At 44.4% G+C, this 22,177-nt stretch overlaps 1 protein-coding gene across 1 annotated transcript in view; it reads left to right on the top strand.

The window, feature by feature from the left end:
* Tmem260 (transmembrane protein 260) overlaps positions 1–22,177 on the top strand; it is a 64,404-nt gene that overhangs the window by 7,425 nt on the left and 34,802 nt on the right. The window contains exons 4-5 of the mRNA XM_032917414.1: positions 18,565–18,742; positions 20,249–20,362. Coding sequence (XP_032773305.1) covers positions 18,565–18,742; positions 20,249–20,362 — 292 coding nt within the window. The remainder of the gene's footprint in view (positions 1–18,564; positions 18,743–20,248; positions 20,363–22,177) is intronic.

Here is a 22,177-nt window from a genome sequence, read left to right as displayed (position 1 = left end):
AGCAGGAGAGGTTTTGTGCAGCCATCATGCTGGTGGCTTTCCCCCAGTCCTGACGTACAGTAAATATATTCCCTTACAGGCGCCTTCCTTCCTTAACATCCGTTTAGGAGGCATTTCACTACTTATTCACTTACAGACAGAATCGTCTGTCTATTTTGTTGTTGAATATTGAAGGGTTTTGACCCAGGAAGCAGTTTGCTTCTTTTTATCCCCCAACACTTAGAGAATTTCTGTACATGTGGGTTCGTGCTGACTGGTGTGCAGTAAATTAATTCTTTTAACAGGTTTAGGGCTTTTTTTTTTTCTTCAGGTAATTGTTCACATAGCATTCACTATATTTAGTTCTTGGGGTGGACATAAAGACCTTCTGTACCTTTTAAACAAAGAATGTGTTTCAAAAGGACATTTCTGTTTAAATGTGTTGATGTAAAAAGCTCCATTTTTTCGGTAAACATGGCTCATATTGAAAGAACAGTTTATTCCTTGTTTCCAGTTACTATGCAATCTTTGCTTTTCTCGCATCCGTCCCTTGCTTTGAGAAGCCCTAAGATATCATTAACACTTCACTTTTTGTCAGTCTTCCTGATGGCTGCAGAGCCTCGTTTGTATTGATCTGCTCTAACGTCGAAGCACATGGGTAAAAGCACACTGAAGCAGTGTGTGCTGTCATCGCAGTTGGCGAAGTAGAAGTAGGAAGAGCCTGCTAGCACTGCTGTCCGTAGCGCTCCCTTTGGGGCATTTGAAAGCATGCGTTTTGTCAGAGGAACTAATATTCAATTTAATGAACTAATTCTCAGCTCATCCTTATATCTTTATATTAAGACTATGTAATTAAGTTAGTGTTTTAAAAGAACAGGGTTTTTTTTTTTAAGACCACTGAGGTAAATCATTTTAAAATGTGGTGGAATGTAATTTTAAGTATCCTATTTGTTACCCCTAGATGCTATATATAAAATTTTTTTAAAGTTATAGGTAATTTAATCACAAATATGAATGCTATCCAACTTTACTTACTATTTGAATTTCAAAGTTACTTGCCAGGAGAGATCAAGCTAATGCTATGTAGTGACCCAGGAAGAGGGCCAATGTCATCCTCGTCAAGCATCTACATCAAATACACTTCCTGCGTGCTGCTATCATTTAAATAGAAGCAAGCACACGGACGGTGTTGTACAAACACCTCAGGAAACTTGAACTGTTTAGTCCCTGGTCAGGGAACATCCGTATCATTTGTTTGGGGAGGTATAAGGTAAGAAAACCATTCTCAGTAGCCTTGAAAGTCAGCCAGTAAGGGTGGTGGTGGTGCCGGTGCCACCGCCAGGTGGAACTGCACACAAACGCCTGCCATGGTACTTATTGAGCACCCAATGAGAAATGAAAGTAAAACACTTCTAGTTTTTACAACAAAATTCACTTTTAAAGAAACTAAGATAAACCCTCCGTTAAATCAACATACTTTCAGACATTCTAAAAGTCCTTGTTCTGGAAATTTATAAAATACACCGAGGCCATTAGCACTGTGTGGTAAGTAAGCAGATCTCTTAGTGTCAAATGTAGACTATCTGCATATTAATAACCAGTGGTATATTGGAACTCCAAAGAAATTATCACCAATTATAGCAATAATAGTTGAGTATCTTCTGACAGGTTATTTGAGGTCCATATTTTATGCATGGAATTTTGCCATTTTATATTATTATTTCTAAGCATCAATTCACTGCTAAAATTAATTTGATTATAGTTTAGGGAAGCGCTTGATTCTAAGCAGTCCATTCGCTATTCTTACAGCTCCTATTAAGATGCCATTCAATAGAGAATAGGAAATGAAAATGCCACACCTCGGAGAATGCGCAATCTCCTGCTTAAGGGACATTTGGATTTTCCAACTCAAAGAGTGTTTTAGATTATTGCCATAGAGAATAACGTGCCCGCTCCCTAATTTCGGAAGTAACGGTGCATAAGTAACAAGTCGTCACCAAGCTTTCGAGCTCGGAAAGAATGGGAAGTACCAGAGCATTCATTTCCTTTCAGGGCAATATCTGTCTTGATCCCTGGTTAATTGATCATATATTTTTCTCATACTCGTATTAAAATTGCATTGACTTTGGCTGGTTAAGCACATTAAGAGCCCAGCTCATTTGCATTTTCTTATAAGTTGAGGGACATATTAGGCTCAAATAGCAGTGCTTCATTTTGAAGGGAGAAAAGCAGGCCAAAACTCTTTTAAGACTGTAGAGTCTTTTCTGACAGCTAGTCAGAGTTAGAATTAGTTCAAGGAGATGTTAATAATGCACTGCCTGGCCTAATCCCTTTGATATCACCAGGTATCCTCCTGTTCATGGGTTAATTGCTTTAAAAGCGAAGGCAGTATTCTGAGCGGTGGGCCGCGTCACCTTTCCACAGCTGTTACCATTGAGTGACAACTAAATCCCGTGTGTAAGATGAGGAAGAGCTCAGTCTCCAATTGGGAGAAAATTTATGTAAACCGCAATCCCTTCAGAATGTGCGGAAGTCATAGACTTTCTTGATTTACTCTGCTTTTCCCAGAAAGCGCTATTGTTCACTTTCCTAAGTCCCATCAACCCTTTGTAGCAGAATATCACAGCGGCAGCAGATAGCTTGAAATATATAAATGCTATCATAGCTCTGATTAATAGCAGTGCTTATGAGTCAAGTCTGATAACAGTGCGGCTCTCCACTCAATTTCAGATACTGCTAATGGAATCTGTCTTCTCCAATTGTAATATGAGAAGGCCTAATTTGCCATGGAGCTTGGAGCTGTCACCAGTAGGGGATTGTGGGGTCAGATGGGAGCTGCCAGGTTTTTGCCCTGCAGCTTGTATCTCTCACTTTGAATAGAGCAGCCCCCTGCCTGCCAGTTAGCTGATAGGCCGCCGTGGGGCTTATGCCACTCTGTACAAAAGGAAAGGGCTGCATAGGCTGACTTCATAATTGTGAAGCCAGCTCATATTTCCACAGCTACTGTGCTGCATAATTTCTAATAAGTGGTTTTAACAAATGTCAGATTATGAAAAGTTTCCTCAATTACAAAAACTTATAAAACATTCAAATTGCTAAATCTGTCTCCTGCCGAGATCCTTGCTACTGGAGCTAGTCATCAGTTATTACTGGCCGGCCAATAAATGCACATATTTCTAAAAATTACAAATAAAACGATAACTTGTAACTCACGCAGACTTGCAGCTTCTCAGACTCACAGAGATAGCTGATGACCTTAACGAGTTGACCGTAAGCATGCACCTCATGGCTTCGGGTGATTCAGGGACTTCACCCCCGTTTCTTGTTTCCCCTGGTTCTTATGTTGGTTTTAATCATTTGGATGCTTTGTGTTTCCTCCCTGCCCTGGTGCCGTGTTAGCGTGGCAATGAGGCCACACCTTCTAAGTGCTCGGTTAGAAGGACTTCGGGTGTTGGGATACGTGCCCTGGTCTGTACCTTTGACAGTTATGTGCTGGAACGCGCTTGGAGGCGGTCTCAGTTCACCTGCTGAATGCCAAGCGTGCTGTCAAGGCTGAGTAGCAGGCTCACAGGCGCTGCATGTTTGAGCTCACGTGCTCTGTAAGCCTTTCGAAGTCGGCCGCACCTCAGCAGGCATTGGCTCTCCTCGTGCAAGTGCCTGGTACAAGAGACAGCAGGACACTAAAGACCAGTACAGTGCTTCTTTCTAGATTGTTTAGGTACAAGATAGTGAGGGACAAGAAAATGAACCGTTTTAGACCTTATAGCTTTATTATATAGCTATATTTAGGTTAATCTTTTTTGGAAAAAAAAAATCTTATGGAAGTGGAGGCATGCGCACGCCACAGTTTACCTCTGGAGGTCAGAGAACAGCTTGAGGGAGTTGGTTCTTTCCCTTCACCACGTAGGTCCTGGAACTCACACTCAATTCTTCAGGCTTGGCCACAAGCCGCTTTTCCTGCTGAACCATGGTGCCGGCCTGTAGAGCTCAGTTCCCACCGAAACTGGTTGATTGTATTTACTCCCGGAAACTCCTCATGGTCTGACTCCTTCCGTTTTAGTTGTGCTACGTAGTTTTTTTCTTTTTGAGGGCTTTCAATTTTTCCTGGACTCTTTTATGGTTTTAAATCACGACTAACGCGTGGCGGTTTTCCTTTCTGACCATCACTAGTTATTACTGGGAAAACAATTCCTGGTTGGCTCAGGAAGTGAAGTAACCGTGGTATGATTTTTCTTATAAAATGTTGGATAAGGACTTACTTTCAAAGTTCTTAAAGATGGGACGATTATCACGTTTGAAGCCTAGCGGTGGTGGCTGAGGAGATAAAACTTGAATATTCTGTGTCCCCAGTTGCTGCCTTTTGTTCATCTGGTGGAAAGGTTTGGGTCCCCCTGCTCTCAGCTGCCTAGAACTTGACACATCTGATGCTCAGAGAACATTTGCTCCAAGGATGCTGACTGACAGCAAAAGAAAGAAATGTAACAGTGCTTGGGCTTTTGTTCCCTGAGATGCTGATTTGACCATTCTCCACATAGCCTGGAGAGATGAGAAGCTATGATGTCGATAATGTGCATGAGCCAGAAGGAAACTTTCACATCGCTTTCATGACTGAAGCCCAGGGAGATGAGAATATGGAAGGATAAGAATGGTGCATGGGGTAGGCAGTGGTGGCTCACGCCTTTAATCCCAGCACTCGGGAGGCAGAAGCAGGCTGATCTCTGAGTTCCAGGCCAGCCTGCTCTACAGAATGAATTTCAGTACAGCAGAGAAACTCCATCTCAGAAAACTAAAACCAAAGACAGACAGACAGAGAGATAGACAGAAACAGAGAGAGACAGAGACAGAGAGAGAAGAGAGACAGAGAGATAGAGACAGAGAGAAAGAGGGAGACAGAGATAGAGACAGAGAGTAGGAAGTGACGCTATAGTAATTCAGTAACCAGGGATGTGCCTATGCTGCTGCTTGGCCTGCCTGCTTCCCTTCCACTTACTTGAAGTAGGCGCGCTCAGTATCAATAAAAGCTCATGCATCCGGTAGGGTTCTTTGTATGCAGGTATCCCTGATATCAAATGGATTCATGAATTTTATGAGGCGCATCAACTGTGTGTTTGGAACGAATTTCAGGTTTCTGTTATTTGCCTTCTGATTGGGGGTTAGACAAGTATGTGACTACACATGAAAATCAAATACCATGTAGTGGGAAGAAAAAATGCACAGCATCATCTATAGCAAATCCGTGCTGGTGCTGTAAACTGTAACCTCCTGATTTATCCATTGAGTCAATAGACGAATGCTTTTCTGTCAGCCAGAAAACGCCTACAGTCAGTAGCTTTCTTAGGAGCCCTCTCTGGGTCTTAGGATGCTCACACTTGCTAGGATGGACTTTCGTAAAGCCACCACAGCTGCTCTCTTTCAGTGAAGTTGAAAAGACTTGAGGGTCCTTCCCATACTGTCTTTGCCTGTCTGTCTGCATTGTACAGGAGCATGCATTCTCCTAAACTGTGGACCACGTGATTTTATCCTTGTTTTCAATACATCCCAACCGCAGATTTCCTTCCCTGCACTCCTCCTCCCCTTCCCCAGATCCACTCCTCCTGTTTCCCTTCAGAAAAGAGCAGGCCTCTCTGGGATGTCAGCTGAACACTGCATGACAAGATGCAATAAAGCTAGGCCCAAACCCTCATATCAAGGCGGGCGAGGTAACCCAGTAGGAGGGGAAGGGTCCCAAGAGCAGGCGAGAGTCAGACCCACTGAGTCCCACTGTCAGGAGCCCCACAAGAGCAACAAGCTCCAACCATAGCACACATGCAGAGGACCCAGCCAGAGCCACGCAGGCTCCACAGCCGCCACTCCAGTCCCCGTGAGCCCCTGTGAGCCCTGCTTGGTTGGTGTCTGCGGACCCTGTTCTCCCGGTGTCATTGACCCCTCTGGCTCCCACAGGGTTCTGAGAGATCCAAGGGGAGGGACCTGATAGAGACATCCAATCTGAGATCTCTCTCTGCCTGATGTTTGGCTGTGAACCACATGATTTTAGTGATAACCCCCCCCCCAAAATCAAGATGACTTTCTACAAATACATCACATAATATATTTATACATAGAATATGTTTATAAAAATAAGACCTGACAGTCCAGGCCTATAATCCAAGCTACTCAAGAGAATAGGGTAGAAGTACAACAAATTCAAGGCCTGTCTGGGAACTTAAAGAGACTTTATCCCCAAAATAAAATTACAGAGGCCTGGGATGTAGCTCAGTGTGTTCAAGGACCCTGAGTTCAGTCCCCAGTAAAATGCACACACTTGCGCATGCACACGCACGCATGCACACACACACACACACACACACACACACACACACACACACTTTCTGTCTCTTTCTCTCTCTCTCTCTCTCTCTCTCTCTCTCTCTCTCTCTCTCTCTCTCAAAAGTTAAATTCAAAGAGGGCTGGACTGTATGCTCAGTGACAGCTCACTTGATCACTATGTCTATACCCCTGTCTTCAAACCCCACTATAATAAAAACAAAACAAAACATTCTTCAGTGACTTGAATCTGTTAAACCATTGGTCTTTTTTCTCTACTGCTGGGACACCTTAGAGTTAAGTATACCACTTCAGCAGAATGAAAACTTGGTTTTGGTTATTGAAGATATGCGGCTTCCCTTTACAACACAGTGGTTGTTTTATTTCAATTATCGCAGCAGTGTATGGCTCTTTAGGTTATCCCTGTAAGTCACAGGAATTGTAAAAGTGTGTTGTTTATTTGAAGCAATACTTTCTTTGACCTCACTTTATAAAAATACTAGATTAATAAATACTATATTTGCCTCACCACAAAGTGTTAAATTAAACTAGAAAATAGTGTCTTTAGACTGTTTCCAATATCTTAGTGAGTCTGTGATCAATACTCATGCAACCAAGGCTTATGAATTCGTCAAACATTTTTGCATGTCTTTTAGTTTTAACTAAGTTTTAATTTCAAGATCCTAACTTAGCACATTATTAACTATTTGCTTTTTGGAAAGATTATTTATTTACTTATTTAGGTTTGTTCAAGAAAATGAAAGAAAAATTGAGATAGGGTTTATGGATTGCCAAGTGAAACACAATGGGGTGTGTGGAGGGGGGTTGTCCACATGTGCATGTGCGCAAGTGTGAGTGCATGTGTAAGTGTGTGAGTGAGTGTGGGGTGTGCAAGTGTGAGTGCATGTGTAAGTGTGTGAGTGAGTGTGGGGTGTGCAAGTGTGAGTGCATGTGTAAGTGTGTGAGTGAGTGTGGGCTGTGCAGGTGTGACTGTGTGAGGGTTGTGTGTTCAGGTGGTTTTCCTGTATGGATGTCTGTGTACCCCGTGCTTACAGAGCCTGTGGAGGCCAGAGGAACGTGTTGGGTGCCCTGGGACTGGGGTTAAAAGTTGTGAGCTGCCATGTGGGTGCTGGGAATCAAGCCCATGCCTTTTGGATGAACGGCCTGTTCTCTTAACCACTGAGCCCTCTCTAGCCCAACAATGGGGCTTTTGGTTAAGTCGTCGTCATTGTCGTCGTCATTGTCGTCGTCCTCGTTGTCATTGTTGTTGTCGCGTTGTTGTTTTAATCATCAAACTTAGTCATTGGATTGGTGACAATTGTTTTGTTTTATTTAGGGAAATATTCCTAGTTAATGTGCCAGGTAGACTTTATGGTAGTACATGACAGCGTGTTTTGTAGGCTTAGATTAATAATTTCATTTAAAAGTCATAGTCAAATTTTAATGCCAGACTAGATATCCTCCCTCTTTTTTTTAAATTTTGTAATTATATTTATGTACAGGAACCTTAGCGTACATTCAACCCAGTTTAGTGGTGAGTTCTTTAGCCTTTGCCTTTTCCAGCTTGGCAATGCGAGCCACAGACTTAGGACCCAGGACGCTGCCTCCCCAGTGATGCGGACCTCGTCATATCCGTCATTATAATTGGTCCTAACAGCTTCCACCATCTTAGCCAGAGCACCCTTGTCTTCCGAGTTAACCTGTGTGAAGGCAACAGTGGTGCACGTCCTCCTGTGGACCAGGCGCCCCAGCCTGGCCATTCCCTTGATGATGCAGTAGGGCACCCCCATCTTTCGACAAAGGGCAGGCAGGGAAACCACCAGCTCAATGGGGTCTACATCATGGGCAATCACCACCAGCCGAGCCTTCTTGAGCCGAGCCTTCTTGACCCGTGCTCAGAGGACAGGCGGTCTCTCAGCTGGGACGTCCCCTTTGCTAGCAGCTTTCTTCTCAGCATAGGCCAGCAGCCTCTGCTTCTTCTCCTGCTTTGTCTCTGGCCTGTACTTGTGGGTGAGCTTAAGGAGCTGAGTTGCTGTTTGCCTGACCAGGGCCTGGGTGAACTGGTTGATGGCAGGAGGTACTTTGAGCCACTTATAGAGGATGGCTCTTTGCTGCTGCAGCCTGATGTAGCGGGGCCATTTGACGAAGCGTGTGAGATCTCTTTTGGGCTGGATGTCCTGCCCAGTGCCGAAGCTCTTAGGCCCTTTCTCATACAAAGGATTGACCACCTTTTTGGCCTCCTGTTTCTTGATGAAGGCGGGGGCTGGGGCCACCTTCTTCCCCTTGGCCTTCTTTCCTTTGGGCATCTTGCTCGGCTGGAGGAGCCCTCTTTTTTTTGTTTTGTTTTTTGTTGTTGTTGTTGTTGTTTTTGGTTTTTTGTTGTTTTTAAACTAGGTCTTACTGCACACTCCTGCTTCCGACTCCTGAATGCTAGGATTCTAAACGAGTACTGTCCAGCTCAGGTTCCTCCACTCACTTTAAAAGAAAGACTCCTTAGAAAGTAATTAGGACCATTAAGTCACCGAGCAGTTACATGTGCAGGGACATTTATTAAGGACACTTTATTCTACTGAAGAAATGACGTGCTGTAGTTCTGTGGGGCAGAGGAGATGGTGTGCTCTTGCTCAAGGTTTCTCCTAGAAGAGATTTCAACTAACTCATGTAATCTCTCACAGCCTCTCCCTCACTGTTGGGAAGGCCGATTCCAGGGCTCAGTCATCAGACGGGGCAGTGAAATCCTTGGCGACTGGAGGACTTCTGTAAAGTCCTAGGGTTCTCGTCACTTCTTTTCTTAACACATTTAAGAGCATACCCACTCTCGGACAGTTTCACCATTAAAAGCTTTGTGGCATCATGTAAGAAAACGCGCTGCACGATTAATGCTTTTCTGCCTCTAATGGCTGTGCTTTATTGATATGGAGTCCTCACTGATGCGTGATTCAGTAAAACAAACAATGGGAATGGTGTGACTTTGTCAAAACACTGGGAAACCCGAAGGAACGTTTTTACACATCTGTGTGAAAGGCAGTGTAATTGTGACCCCTCTGTATTTATTATCCTCTTGGATAATAATTTTGTAAGTAAAGAGTAAGTCAAGTCATATGAAAGACAGAGGTGCTCTTTGCATAAGTTATTTCCATTCCTTCCCCAAGAGTATCTGAAGATTAAAGAACAGAATAACGAGAGGAGCGAGCATACCCTGGCGTCCAGAAGCTGCGTCCACACGGACATCAACGTAACAAAGAGGGAACCCTTTAATTTTCTGCCTTACTTGTTGCCAAGATACCACATTTTATAGTTTTAGAGAACAAGCTTGTAGGGGTATGGGTCTGTTTATGTCTTTAGAATTATTTATTTTATTTTACATGTCTGAGTGTTTTGCCTAAATGTATGTATGTGTGCCACATACATGCCTGGTTCACATAAAATTCAAAAAAGGGCATTGGAGCCCCTGGAACTGAATTTACCATGATTGTGAGCCTCCCTGTGGGTTCTGGGAGCTGAACCCAGGTCCTTAGCAAGAGCAACAAATGCTCTTAATTACTGAGCTATCTCTCCAGCCCCCAAGAGCATGATTCCTAAAGGAAACAAAATTTACCCCAAGCCTAAGATACATTTTGTTTTCACAGTTAAAAGATTCTCTTCCCCCCTTGTGGGTTTCTGGTATCAAGCTTAGGTTATCGGTCTTGGCAAACAGGCCTAACCACTGAGCCATCTTGTCACACTACGATTTCTTTCTAAATAATGGAATAATTATAAGCTTGATTTGAAAGTTATATTGTTGCTGTGTTGCTCAGTGGTAGAGAATTTGCCTGGCATGTGCAAGGTCCTAGGTTCAATCCCCAATACTTCAAAGGGGAAGAAAAAAAAGAAAGACAAATTGCTAGGCTGAGGTTGAAGTAGTTAGAGCCATTGCTCTTCAGAGCCCACTTGAAGCTTAAGGTTGTGTCTTACACATAAAATACACAGTATGAAAAGCATTTATCGTCGAACAGTCAAGTAGCTTTTCTCCATACATGCACTCCCCAGAGATGTATGTGACTCGCTGTTACGTTGGCATGGCTATCCCGTGGGATCAGTAGTCCAGAATTTTTTATTTTTTGCTTTGTAATATATTATATATACAGGATTTTAAGTTACCCAATGGTTTTCCTATTTTTTTTTTTTTTTTTTTATTTTTTTTTTTTTTTTTTTTTTTTTTTTTTTTTTTTTTTTTTTATTGTATATAGAGGACTTTACTCAGGGCCTTGCCCAATGGTTTTCCTAATTTTTGACTCTTTACAGTAAAAAGGTTATATTTTTAAGGATTGGTTATTTTTAGAAACATAAAAAAAACTATTAAACTTAATACATTTATTATTGACCTCCTGGAGGACAGGCAGACTTTTTAATCTTAGTAAAAGTATTTTAGGGAAAACTTAGAAAACCCGGTGCCTGTATAAGATATGCAGTGAGGTAGCTAAGTGAATGCAAGCTGTGCCCTGGAGAAAGAGGCCCTGGAGAAACCCAGAGTTGGGGAAACAGCCATATTTTGACTCTATGGTTTGACTCTAATATGCCCCCCAAAGGTTCGGGTGTTGAAGGCCAGCCGATGGGTATTAATTACTTTTACTTAATTTGCTTCTTGATATTTTCATCCATGTATAGAGTATTTTAATGATACCCATGCCCCTGCATCAACTCCTCTCATCTTCACTCTGTCTCCCTCTGAGCCCTTTCCTTCCCACTAGTGCTGATGGTCCACTCTAGCAGCATCTGTGGCTCCCCCAGGGCTCACGGTGTGACGGCAGTGTTTGTAGGTGATGGGAGCTGGGCAGTGGGACCTGGCAGGAGGAGCGGGTCACTGGAGACAGCCTTTGGAAGGCTGCCAGGAGGTGACCAGCTCCCCACTGCCACGTCCTTTTCCTGTGATGTTCTGCTTCAGCTTGGCCTTGACTCAGTGGGAGAGGAGAGGGGAGGGATCAGGAGAACTGTGGAGGGAGAGGACAGCACAAGGAAGAGGGGAAGGAGGAAGAGGGTGCATGGAGGCTGACACAGTCATTACATTGGCTATGGTCATGGCTTTCGACTATGGTTGTGATGGAAGAGGAAGGGTCAGATGCCAACAGATCAGACTGGGTTCGTTTTGACTCCTTCACCCTGGTGGTTTGTCATACTCCAGGACTGGTTTGAGCTCAGGGTGATGACTAGGAGCCAGAACTGGGCAGTTAATGATACGAATGGAGGAGTTGGTTTAACAGTGATGGGGGCTGGCTAGAGAGGTGGCCCAGCAGTGAAGAGTGCTGGCTGCTCTTGCAGGTGGCCCAGCTCCGATGCTCGGCATCTACACGGTGGCTCTGTAACCCTAGTTCTAGGACCCTGACAACCCTGTGGACCTCTGTGGGCACTGACCTTCGTGGGTACTGTATGCATTTGGTACACAGCTGCATGGCAAACACTCATACACTTAAAATAAAAATAAATATTTTTTAAAAGTCGTTGGGAATAAATTTGGTGACTTGTAAAATGTTTGGCAGGGAGAGAGGCAGAGGAAATGTTGCCCTTCATTTCTCTCAGACAAGGAAAGTAAGTAACGAAAATCATGAAATAGACAGTAACATAGCAGGAGCATGGCTGGCGGAGAGGGAGAGGCTCATTTTGTTCCGGTTGGTCTTGGCTGACTTGTGACATCCGATTTGGAGTAACACAGTAGCCAGTTGGACATAATAAGTTTGGAACTAAGGGGTGGAGTATGCTCGGTTGTTTCTTTCAATGTGGGGTTGCCAGTTGAAAGTGAGACAGTAGATAAAACCAGTCTATGCAGAATGAGGAGCAATCCTCTCAGCCTGAAGAGCTGGAAACTAGAGCAAAGATCAGTGTTAGGAATTCATGGGGAAAGTGGAAACATGGATAGAAAATGCAAAGGAATATCTAGGACGATGCACGATGGAGCAGGGGAGCGTGGGGTCCCGCATATCAGACCTACAGAGTGGGCCTTGAAGAGTTCTCACAGCAGTGGACAGCACAGTAGAGGAGCAGAGCGCCCATTGTCACTGGGATGGGGCACGGGTGGAAGTGGTTTGCAGTAGTGAACTAGAGGGCAAGACCTCGAGGCAGATAAGATAGGCGCTGAGCTTCTTGAATGCATCCGGAGACCAGATTGCTTTTCATTAGAATCCCTGCTGCACTGCAGGAAGATGCAGCAGGAAGTGCCAAGGAGGAGGATTTGAGCGATGGAAGCAGGCTCTGCTGGGCAGGGTGGTGAGGGGCTCCATCTCCAGAGCTGTAGACGGACCTGGTCCTTGCCTGATTGGCTAGTCAGCAAACACCGCTGGCTCCACTTGCCGTGCCTGGAGTAGAGAGCCCGTCTCTCACAGCCACATGAACCTTGGCTTTCGATACAAACTTTAATGAAGCCTTAGAAAGTTGAGAATTGTCTCATGAGACTCTTTCCTGTCATGATATGCATTCAGTCAGAGTTTTCAGTAGCCGGCCTACTCCAGCCTCTAACAATTCTGTACTTTGTTTTCCAACACGATTCTAGCGATTCTAGCGTACTTCAGGTCTCAGTTGGGCCTTTTGCTCTACATGTCTACTCTCCAGCCTTTCGTGACGGCCTTTACATCCTCCTACAGCCAATCCAGTCTCCATCCCTTCCCTTTCCTGCCTGAACTCTGTCCTTGTCCTCCTGCTCTTCCTCTCCAGGCTACGCCACAGCTGTAGGCCCTGCAGTCTCCCACCTCAGCTGCACCTTCTTCTTCCTCACTGTCCACAAAGCCTTGTGTTCAGCAGGGCATGTAGCTTAGCCACAGGGCACTTGCCTAGCAAGCAGGAGGCCCTTGGATCAAGCTCCAACCTGGTGTGTGTGAGTGTGTGTGTATGTGTATGCATGTGTGTCTCTGTGTGTATGTGTCTGTGTGTGTGTGTGTGTCTGTGAGTATGTATGTGTGGGTGTGTATGTGTGTGTGTCTGTGAGAGTGTGTGTATGTGTGTGTGTCTCTGTATGTGTCTGTGAGTGTGTGTGTGTGTGTGTGTGTGTGTGTGTGTGTGTGTGTGTGTGCGTGTGTGTGTGTGTGTGTGTGTGTGTGTGTTTGTGTGTGTGTGTGTGTGTGTGTGCGTATGTGTGTGTATGTGTGTGTGTGTCTGTGAGAGTGTGTGTGTGTCTGTGAGAGTGTGTGTGTATGTGTGTGTGTGTGTGTGTCTGTGAGAATGTGTGTGTTGTGAGTGTATGTGTGTGTGTGTCTGTGATGTGTGAGAGACAGAGAGAGAGAGGGTGTGTGTGTGTGTGTGTATATGTGTGTGAGTGTGTGTGTGTGTGTGTGTGTGTGTGTGTGTGTGTGTGTGTGTGTGTTTGGGGGACAGTCTTGTATATATCACTCCTGAGTGCTGACCTTTCTCACAGGAAGTATGTCAAATTACCTCCTTTTCTTAATCCACCATTTCATGCACGCTGTATTATGCAGTCCGTAATACTGATTTTGAATCTTAGCATAAAAACAGTGTTAAAATATGTGCATTAGAGCCTTGCATTGTTGGTACACATCTTTAATCCTAGCTCTCAGGAGGCAGAGGCAGGTAGATCTCTGAGCTCGAGGCCATCAAAAAAAGAAAAAAAAATGGGCATTTTAGGGGAAATTCAGTTTGATTCCATAAAATGATGTTGAAATCAAAGAAATGCATTTAGGTTCAGCCTGTATAGATTATTTTATGAAAAATAAAATTAATAGTCTTTCAAATGATAAGTCCTCCAAAATATTCAACAGACTACACCTTATTCATTGGTTTTCTTACGGCACAGTCTTGCTGTGTACCTCAGGCTGGCCGGGAACTAACCGTGAAGCCCAGCTGGTTCCTTGAGGCATGACTCTCCTGCCTCCACTCCCGAGTGCCGAGATTGTAGGTCGGTGCCGTCATGCCTGGCGAGTTCTATGTTGGAATACGTGTAGAGATAACTAAAGAGACCATAAAAGGCAGGTCGCAGCCAGCCTGAGCTACACAAGAGCCTGGCTCAAAAAAGGAAACAGAGCCCAATAGGTCTGTGCTATACACATAACTTCCTGCCTCTCTGCTTTCTAGGCAGTTTTCTCACAGTAGGACTGGAAAAAATGGCAATTGTAACAAAGGGGAATGGTGTCTTGTGGGCATTTTTGGTTGCAACCATTTGATTGGCTGTGTTTAGTAGAAAAGAAGTATACCTTTAAAGAGTCAAGTTTAGGTAAGATGATATATGACTTTAATCTCCACACCTGAAAGGCAAGTGTATCTCTGTGAGTTCAAGGCCAGCCTGGTCTACACAGAACGTTTCAGGCCAGCCAGGGCTACATAATAAGACCATGTCTAAAACAACAAAAGAAGCTGAGGAGAACTCTACAGTTTGGTTTAGAAGGGCAAGTGACCCAATTTTAAGAATTGTGACAGGGCCAATGAGGTGGCACAAGGACAAGTATGCAAAAGGCAGGCAGACAGAAGAAAGATGCATGGTGTCTTTAGGATACCAGCTACTCCACACCTACTAGACTGGCTTGGATTACAAATTCAGATCAGAATGCTGGGCAGTGGTGGCACACACCTTTAATCCCAGCTCTGGGGAGGCAGAGGCAGGCAGATCTTTGTGAGTTCAAGGTCAGCCTGCTCTACAGAGTGAGGTCCTGAACAGCCAAGACTACACAGGGAAACCCTGTCTGGGAAACAACAGAGTTGAACTATAAATGCTCATTAGAATGGAAAAATCCAGCCTCTCATACTCTGCTGCTGCTGAAAAACAGACACATTAAAAGGCCCACGGCCTTCTGTCGTCAGCTTGCTTTAGAGCTACAGCCCAGAGCTATTAGTCCAACTCGGAGCCAGCTCCTCAGATGCTAAAGATGAAGCTTATAGACGAGATCTCTGCCATCCCCTCTGTGGGAAGCACCTCCTTTGCCATCTGTAACTCTAGTGAGCAGGTCCGCACAGTAGTCCTCTGGCCCCGAGGACAGTTCAGTGCCATAGACTACAGTTCACTGCCAAACCGTTCTCATCTGAGGTTGAAGCAGTCGGATTTTGCTGGCGTGAGGTTAATGTTCAGTAAAAGCTGTACCTAAGCATGGGTAAGTCTAAGGTGACTAGCTACATCTTCTAGTGACGTCAGTAATGTTCCTTGTTTTGTTCAATATTCCAGTACTGTGAAATATCCGAAAGAGCAAAGAGCAACAGTCCCTAATTCTAATGACTGATGTAATCAGTTCAAATATGTTGGGTATCCTGAGCATAATATCTATATTAGATATATATTAGATATAAAGTATCTATATTAGATATATATTAGATATAAAATCATTGCACATTAGGGGATCTGTGGCTTTCTTCCTGAGGATTTATTGATATCAGTAATATCAGTCTCTTTGATTCTACTTAATTATCCATCTAGAGGTTTTAAACTTTGACAAACTTTTCTTCCAGAAAAAAGTAGATTAAACCAGTAAACAGAGGTTTTAAATATAATTTAGTCTTACACAGTAAAATGTTGTTTCAATGTAACGTGGGAACAGATACAATTCTAGTAACTATCAAAACTTTATTCTAGTTCATTCCTCATTCCAGAAGGTACACAGTAATCAAAACATAATTTGCCACTAATCCCAAATAAATCATTTCATATCAAAACCCAAATACCTGTCTTTGAATCCACAACTTAGTGGCACTGGGCAGCTACAGTGTGAATGCTGGTCCAGCTATCAGTTACCACAGGACCTTGGAAAAATAACCCGACCTAAGTGGGCCCCACTTTCTTTGTTTGAAATTGGAAATTGTTACTCTTTAAGGGTATTGTGTGTAAGGCACAACAAGATGGATTTCACTCTGACGGTCTCATACAGGTGTAGCTATATTTTGATCTTACTCCTCCTTATTCTCTTCTGTCCCCCACCCGTAGTTCCCCCTCTGGTTTCAAGTCCTTTTGATAAATAAATTAATTAATCAAGTAATTAGGTTTCTTGAGACAGGGTTTCTTTATCTAGCCCTGACTGACCTGGAACTTCCTTTGAGACCAGGCTGGCCTCGAACTCAGAGACCTGCCTGCCTCTGCCTCCTGAGTGCTGGGATTAAAGGTGTGATCAGCATGCCTGCTACCTTTTTTATTTTTTAGGTCTAAAATGCTACATAAAAGAAAATGCGGTATATTTCTGGGCTTACCTTGTCTTGTTTAGTACAATAGCCCCAGTCCCAACCTTTTCTGCAAGAGGACACTCTCATTCTTCTTTATAGTTGATGACTACTCCGTGGGTACAGGAGCCGTCTTCTTGTATCATTCCTGAAGTGGCAGGTATGGAGGTTAGGCACTGTGCAAGTGTCGAAGACTTTGACCTGTACTTCAGTTCTGGTTCCCGGTTTCTGAGGAATGTCTGACTGCACTAACTGCCATCCCTACCTAGTGTAGAGGGTACCCTCCTACCTTCATCCTTCCCGGTGTCTGTTGTGGTTTTTTACATTATAATCATAATGACGGGGGGGGGATGAAATCTCAATATAATCTTGATTTGTATTCTGCTAATGGCAAAGAATGGTGAGCACTTTTTCATAATTTATTGGCATTTGTACTTCTTCACGTAAGGATCCTTCTATTCATTTGCCCGCTTACTGATCAGTATCTAGACTATACAAAAACTTTTAAGAAATGGATTTGTTTCAGACTCACTGTATCCTTACCCTTGAGTCTGTCATTTTCCCTGGGTGCTAATTTATGTGTTAACCAAGGGAAGGATGCTTGTCTCTTAGAACAATTTTGCAAAACTGAATTTCATAGACAAAACTAAGTTCTATTAAAATGTTGTAAGTAAAGCCAGCTGTGGTGACACACACCTACGATCCAGCAGTCAGGATTATGGTGAGTGTGAGGGTAGCCTGGGCTACAAAGTGAGACCCTATTTCAGAAAACAAAACTCAAAAATGCTTTTAAGACTAATCCACTTGAACCCACTCATTCCTGTTTCCTTTGTGTGTTTGGAGCAAATGGGAGATGGAGGTGTTTGGAGATGGACTTGAAGTCTGAGAACTGAAGAGAAGTTAGAAAAGAATAAGAAACCAGTATGGAGGAGGGAGAAAGGAAGACATTGTATTGAGGGGTACAACATGAGCCCTGATGCGCTGGGGATCGCATGGCACATTAGGGAGCTTTGAGGCAGACAGCTAGTCAGCAGAGATCAGACTGCTGCTGCTGGCCAAAGGATGGGGCCCAGTATATTGGAGGACTGGATTCCAGGCTGACTCATCTATGACAACATTCAGACAGTGAACTGAATCCAGGTCCTCTGGAAGAACAGTAAGCATGCCTGTCCTCCCTCACCCCCAGCCCCCAGACAGGGGTTCTTCCTGTAGCCCTGGCTGTATTGGAACTCACTCTGTAGACCAGGCTGGCCTTGAACTCAGACTCACCTGCCTCTGTCTGAGGTTGCTTTAGACAAAGTAAAGAGAAATTGTATTTTTCTAAAGAAGCCATGGGAATGTAAATTTCAACAAATGTAAAGAATCAAAGGCTACACCAGGAAACAAAGTGCTCACTCCGTAAATGTCAACCAGAGCCATGGGTGACTCCGTGGGGGACTCTGCGCCTTAATTCTGAGTGCCAGGATTAGAGGCATGAGCACCCTTAACCACTGGGCGCTATTCCAACTCCGTGTTGAAACTTTACTTTACTTTTTTCTACAGTGGTTGATTGAAATTACTTCATATTTTTATACAAACTATCTGAACGCTAACAACTTAGAGCAATTAGTATCTACTGCTAGGCCTAGTAAGTGTTACCATAGATATACTCAGTGGTGGCTAATACAGTTCCAAAACCCTGAAAGTAGTTGTTTTAAATGTTGTAGTTGTAGATTTATAGCAAGGTGGGACTTATTCTGGGGAGATATGGCTAGGGTTGGGTCATGTTACCAGAAACAAGTCACATCTCTAAATGGACCTCTGGTAGAAGGCCCTAGGCTCCAGCACTCCACGAGGAGTGACAGCGAATGCTCCCGAGTGGGCGTTTGGCCTTGTGGTGAGTGTCAGTGTCAGCTGGTCCAGTCAGTGTGGCTGTGGAGGATGAACCCAGGGCTCTCTGTAGCCGTCGCTTCAGGTTGTCCGACCTGGCTCAAGCCCTAGCCTTCGACATGACGGGTGAGCCTTCTCTGTCCGTAGACATGTGGGCTTCCTAACTGGAATCTGTTGGAATTATTGATGAGGCTCGTGTTGGGTGTAGTGTGCTGGGAGAGGGCTGGGCGGGTTTCTGAGAGAAAAGTCAGCTCCTTTTGTGTGGAGAGAGATTCACGTTATCTGTGTTTGCAGGCTTTCTGGCTCTCATGCCGGAGGAATCCTTGCTGCGGGGGTGTTTTCGTTTTCTCGCCTAACATGGCAGTGGTCCATTGCAGCCGAGGTTTTTAGCTTAAACAATCTGTTTGTGGGGCTGCTCATGGCGCTTACCGTGCGTTTTGAGGAGGCAACAGCCGCAAAGGAGAGATCAAAGGTAAGCTATTTTGATCAAAGTGAAATATGTTTTTGTTTCAGTTTTTAGGCAGAAATGTCTTCCTTTTTAACTTTGGTTTAGACCACACTCATCTGTCCTGATTCCTGTTCGCGGTAATCTGGGCGGGTGGAGACTGTCACATTCAGACCCTTTGCTAGGAAGGGAACCCTGGTAGCTCTCAAGTGTGGCGCTTACCCTGCTTCAGTTCAGAAGGCTTTGGAGAATGAGAATTACGGAGTGTCTACGGAGTCCTGAGGGAAGAGGGTGTTTGGTTCATACACCACTGTGTGTGTCTGTGTGTGTGTGTGGTGTGTGTGTCTGTGTGTGTGGTGTGTGTGTGTGTGTCTCTGTGTGTGTGGTGTGTGTGTGTGTGTCTCTGTGTGTGTGTGTCTGTGTGTGTGTCTGTGTGTGTCTGTGTGTGTGTGTGTGTGTGTGTGTGTGGCCAAGGATGGACCACCTTAGGTAAATACAATGGTAGTACATGGATTCCTCATTAATTACGGGAAAGAGCACAGTTATAAATTATTTTTTGCCAGAAGAAGAGCATCAAATGTAACATCCCAAGTGGTTCAGAGATGGCCACCGCCATCACCTGCAATGTGGAGGAGCCTTGTCATCTAGGCACTTGGTAGCCTTGTGCCATAGTTCTGGGCAGCTGCCGTTAGAGCACAGAACAAAGGCTACGATGGTTATCCGTGGTTCCCATGAAGCTCCAGAGCCATTAGTGTTCTGTGTAAAACAACCTCCCTTTCTGATCATGACAAAGAAAAACACATGATGCATACATATATACCATGTACTGGTTTGAGGACATAAGCATTCAGCCATAGGGACCATGGTAGCAGGCTTAACTCCAGGTACAAAGAGAAGTAGAAATCTATAGTCAAGGAGCTGGCAGGGACAGGAAACATAGAGATAAAGGGAGGTTTGGGTCAAACCAAATGCTTGTGAGGGAGCAGGCCCCTGATGAGCTGTGGAAGGTGGGATGTGGAGTGGGGGCGGTGCTCAGGATCTGCCCTGTGATTGGACAGTGGAGAATAGTTGAAAGGGGCCTAGTTGCTATGTGGTTAAGGAGAGACTCTCAATTATGAAACATGCATGTTCAGTAACAGCTCAAAGCCTCCTATGAGATAACTGAAGTTCTAAATAACATTTTATTTATTTAGTTGGGTGAAGCAGAGTTGTTGGACTTTAATGACAGATTTCAGTTAGGAACATACAGTCCCCTGTTACTGGCAATCATTGTAAGGGCTTTTCAGTAGTCACTTTGAAGATAGTCTCAAGGTCAAACTGGAGGGCTTTATGAGAATGGGGGAAAATTACCCAAAGCTGCCGCTGCTGAATATTAGTGACGACCATATTGTCACTAATGGTGACTATGTGGTGGTTGGCACCTCAGGGCGTGGCTCTAAGCTGGCACACAGAAGCTGTGCACGCACTGAGGGCCTTCTACTGTGATGTTTAGTTTGGGGTGAAGTTTTGACTTAGTGTTTTCTTTCTTTCCAGATAGCAGCCATTGGAGCTTTCTCAAGTGGCCTCAGCTTGTGTAATCAGCACACAATAGTCCTCTATGTCTTATGCATAATACCCTGGATTCTCTTCCGACTCCTGAAAGAGAAGGTAGGTTTGTTTTTTTAATTATAAAGACTGAAATTCTTACTATTTCACATAGGTTCAGTTCAACATTTGTGTTATCTAAACATTTAGGGCTTCGGTGTTTCTTGAGTCTTATGTAAAGCATAAGTGACCCAAGGCCTTAGCAATATTGACTTTAAAAAGAGGATTTACCGAATTATGCAGTATTGATTATGGTGGTATCTGGCTGACTCCGTAATCTTCCCCATGATTGTTGACAGCGCCTCCGTGCACAGGGGCAGAAGGGACTGGGAACAGCAGTATCACGTTTCCTAACTGGTTTTCTTGCACAGCGTAAGAATCAAACAGTCAAGTAGCAATGCTTCAGGCCTTAAAGTACCGTCCTGTATGTGCGACCCCGTGCTGGAGACGGCATCTGCTAAAGTGAGCTCACTGAACGCAGACTCAGTCCTGTGTCCTCCGATCCGAGGATTCCTCCTCATAATTGAAGCTGCTCATTCACTTTTTATCTTTCTTTGGAAAAAACATTAAGGTTAATTAAAATGACAGAAAGCAGTTCTGGAGACTTTGTTAAACACTGGGAGATTCAAGTAGGAAAAGACGAGTAGTGTGTTAGACAGGGCCTCTGAGAAGATAAATGTCCTTATCATCAGAGTTCTTCTAGAAGGTAAGCTATAAGGCAGAGCTGGGGGTCACGCTATTTATTGTGTTTTTGTTAAGAACCTCGGTGATATTTATTTCTCATTTTATTATTTGTTAGTCATTCCCAACTACAGTCAGGATTGCAATAGAAAACACATAAAGCATATAATAAAACTATTATGTGCAAATAAGAAATAATTGTACTAAAGCTTTAAATAATTGTATTTACTGGACTTTAACACATCTTGGTAACAAGGCAAAGGGAGTAATATGGAGATTATAAAATTCTTATTATGTGATTAAATAAAAAGGAGACAATAGTCAACAAAGAACAACTGTTTCTTAGAATTTACGTCTGTGACATCAGTGGAGTAAGTCCTTCCGTGGGGACATTAAACAGCTTAGCCAGCGGCATATTCCTTAGATAGTTGTTTATTGATGTTTCCTTCTTTGACATGGGGGTCTCAGGGTGCCTAACAGTAGTTCTATAGAGTACACAGAAAGTTCTTTAAATAATGCTTTGTGGTATAAGCCCTTGATAATAGTTGAAGACATAACTAGGTGCATTCAGGAGTGTGGAGCAGAAGGTTTGAGAGTGTAAGGCCAATCTAGGCTTCACAGAGAGTTTGAAGGCAGCCCAGACTACAGGGAGTTTGAGGCCAGCTAGCTTTATATCCCAACATATATGAATGTAAGGCGAAGAGAGAACATTTAACCATATAATTCAGCAAAGGCTTCTCTGTGGACTACTAAACTGAGTAGCACACACTCCTCTTCCAGCATCAGTGGGTGCCTGGATGGGGGAGGGGAGCAGCACCTGGATGGGGGAGGGGAGCAGGCACCTGGATGGGGAGGGGAGCAGGCACCTGAATGGGGGGGAGGGAGCAGGCACCTGGATGAGGGAGGGAGCAGGCACCTGGATGAGGGGGAGGAGCAGGCACCTGGATGGGGGAGGGAGCAGGCACCTGGATGGGGAGGGAGCAGGCACCTGGATGGGGAGGGAGCAGGCACCTGGATGGGGAGGGAGCAGGCACCTGAATGGGGGGGGAGCAGGCACCTGGATGAGGGAGGGGAGCAGGCACCTGGATGAGGGAGGGAGCAGGCACCTGGATGAGGGGGGGAGCAGGCACCTGAATGGGGGAGGGGAGCAGGCACCTGGATGGGGAGGGGAGCAGGCACCTGAATGGGGGAGGGGAG

The sequence above is a fragment of the Rattus rattus genome, chromosome 12, assembly GCF_011064425.1.
Source record: "Rattus rattus isolate New Zealand chromosome 12, Rrattus_CSIRO_v1, whole genome shotgun sequence".
In the NCBI taxonomy this organism is placed as follows: domain Eukaryota; kingdom Metazoa; phylum Chordata; class Mammalia; order Rodentia; family Muridae; genus Rattus; species Rattus rattus.
This window is presented reverse-complemented; position numbering and strand designations above follow the sequence as displayed.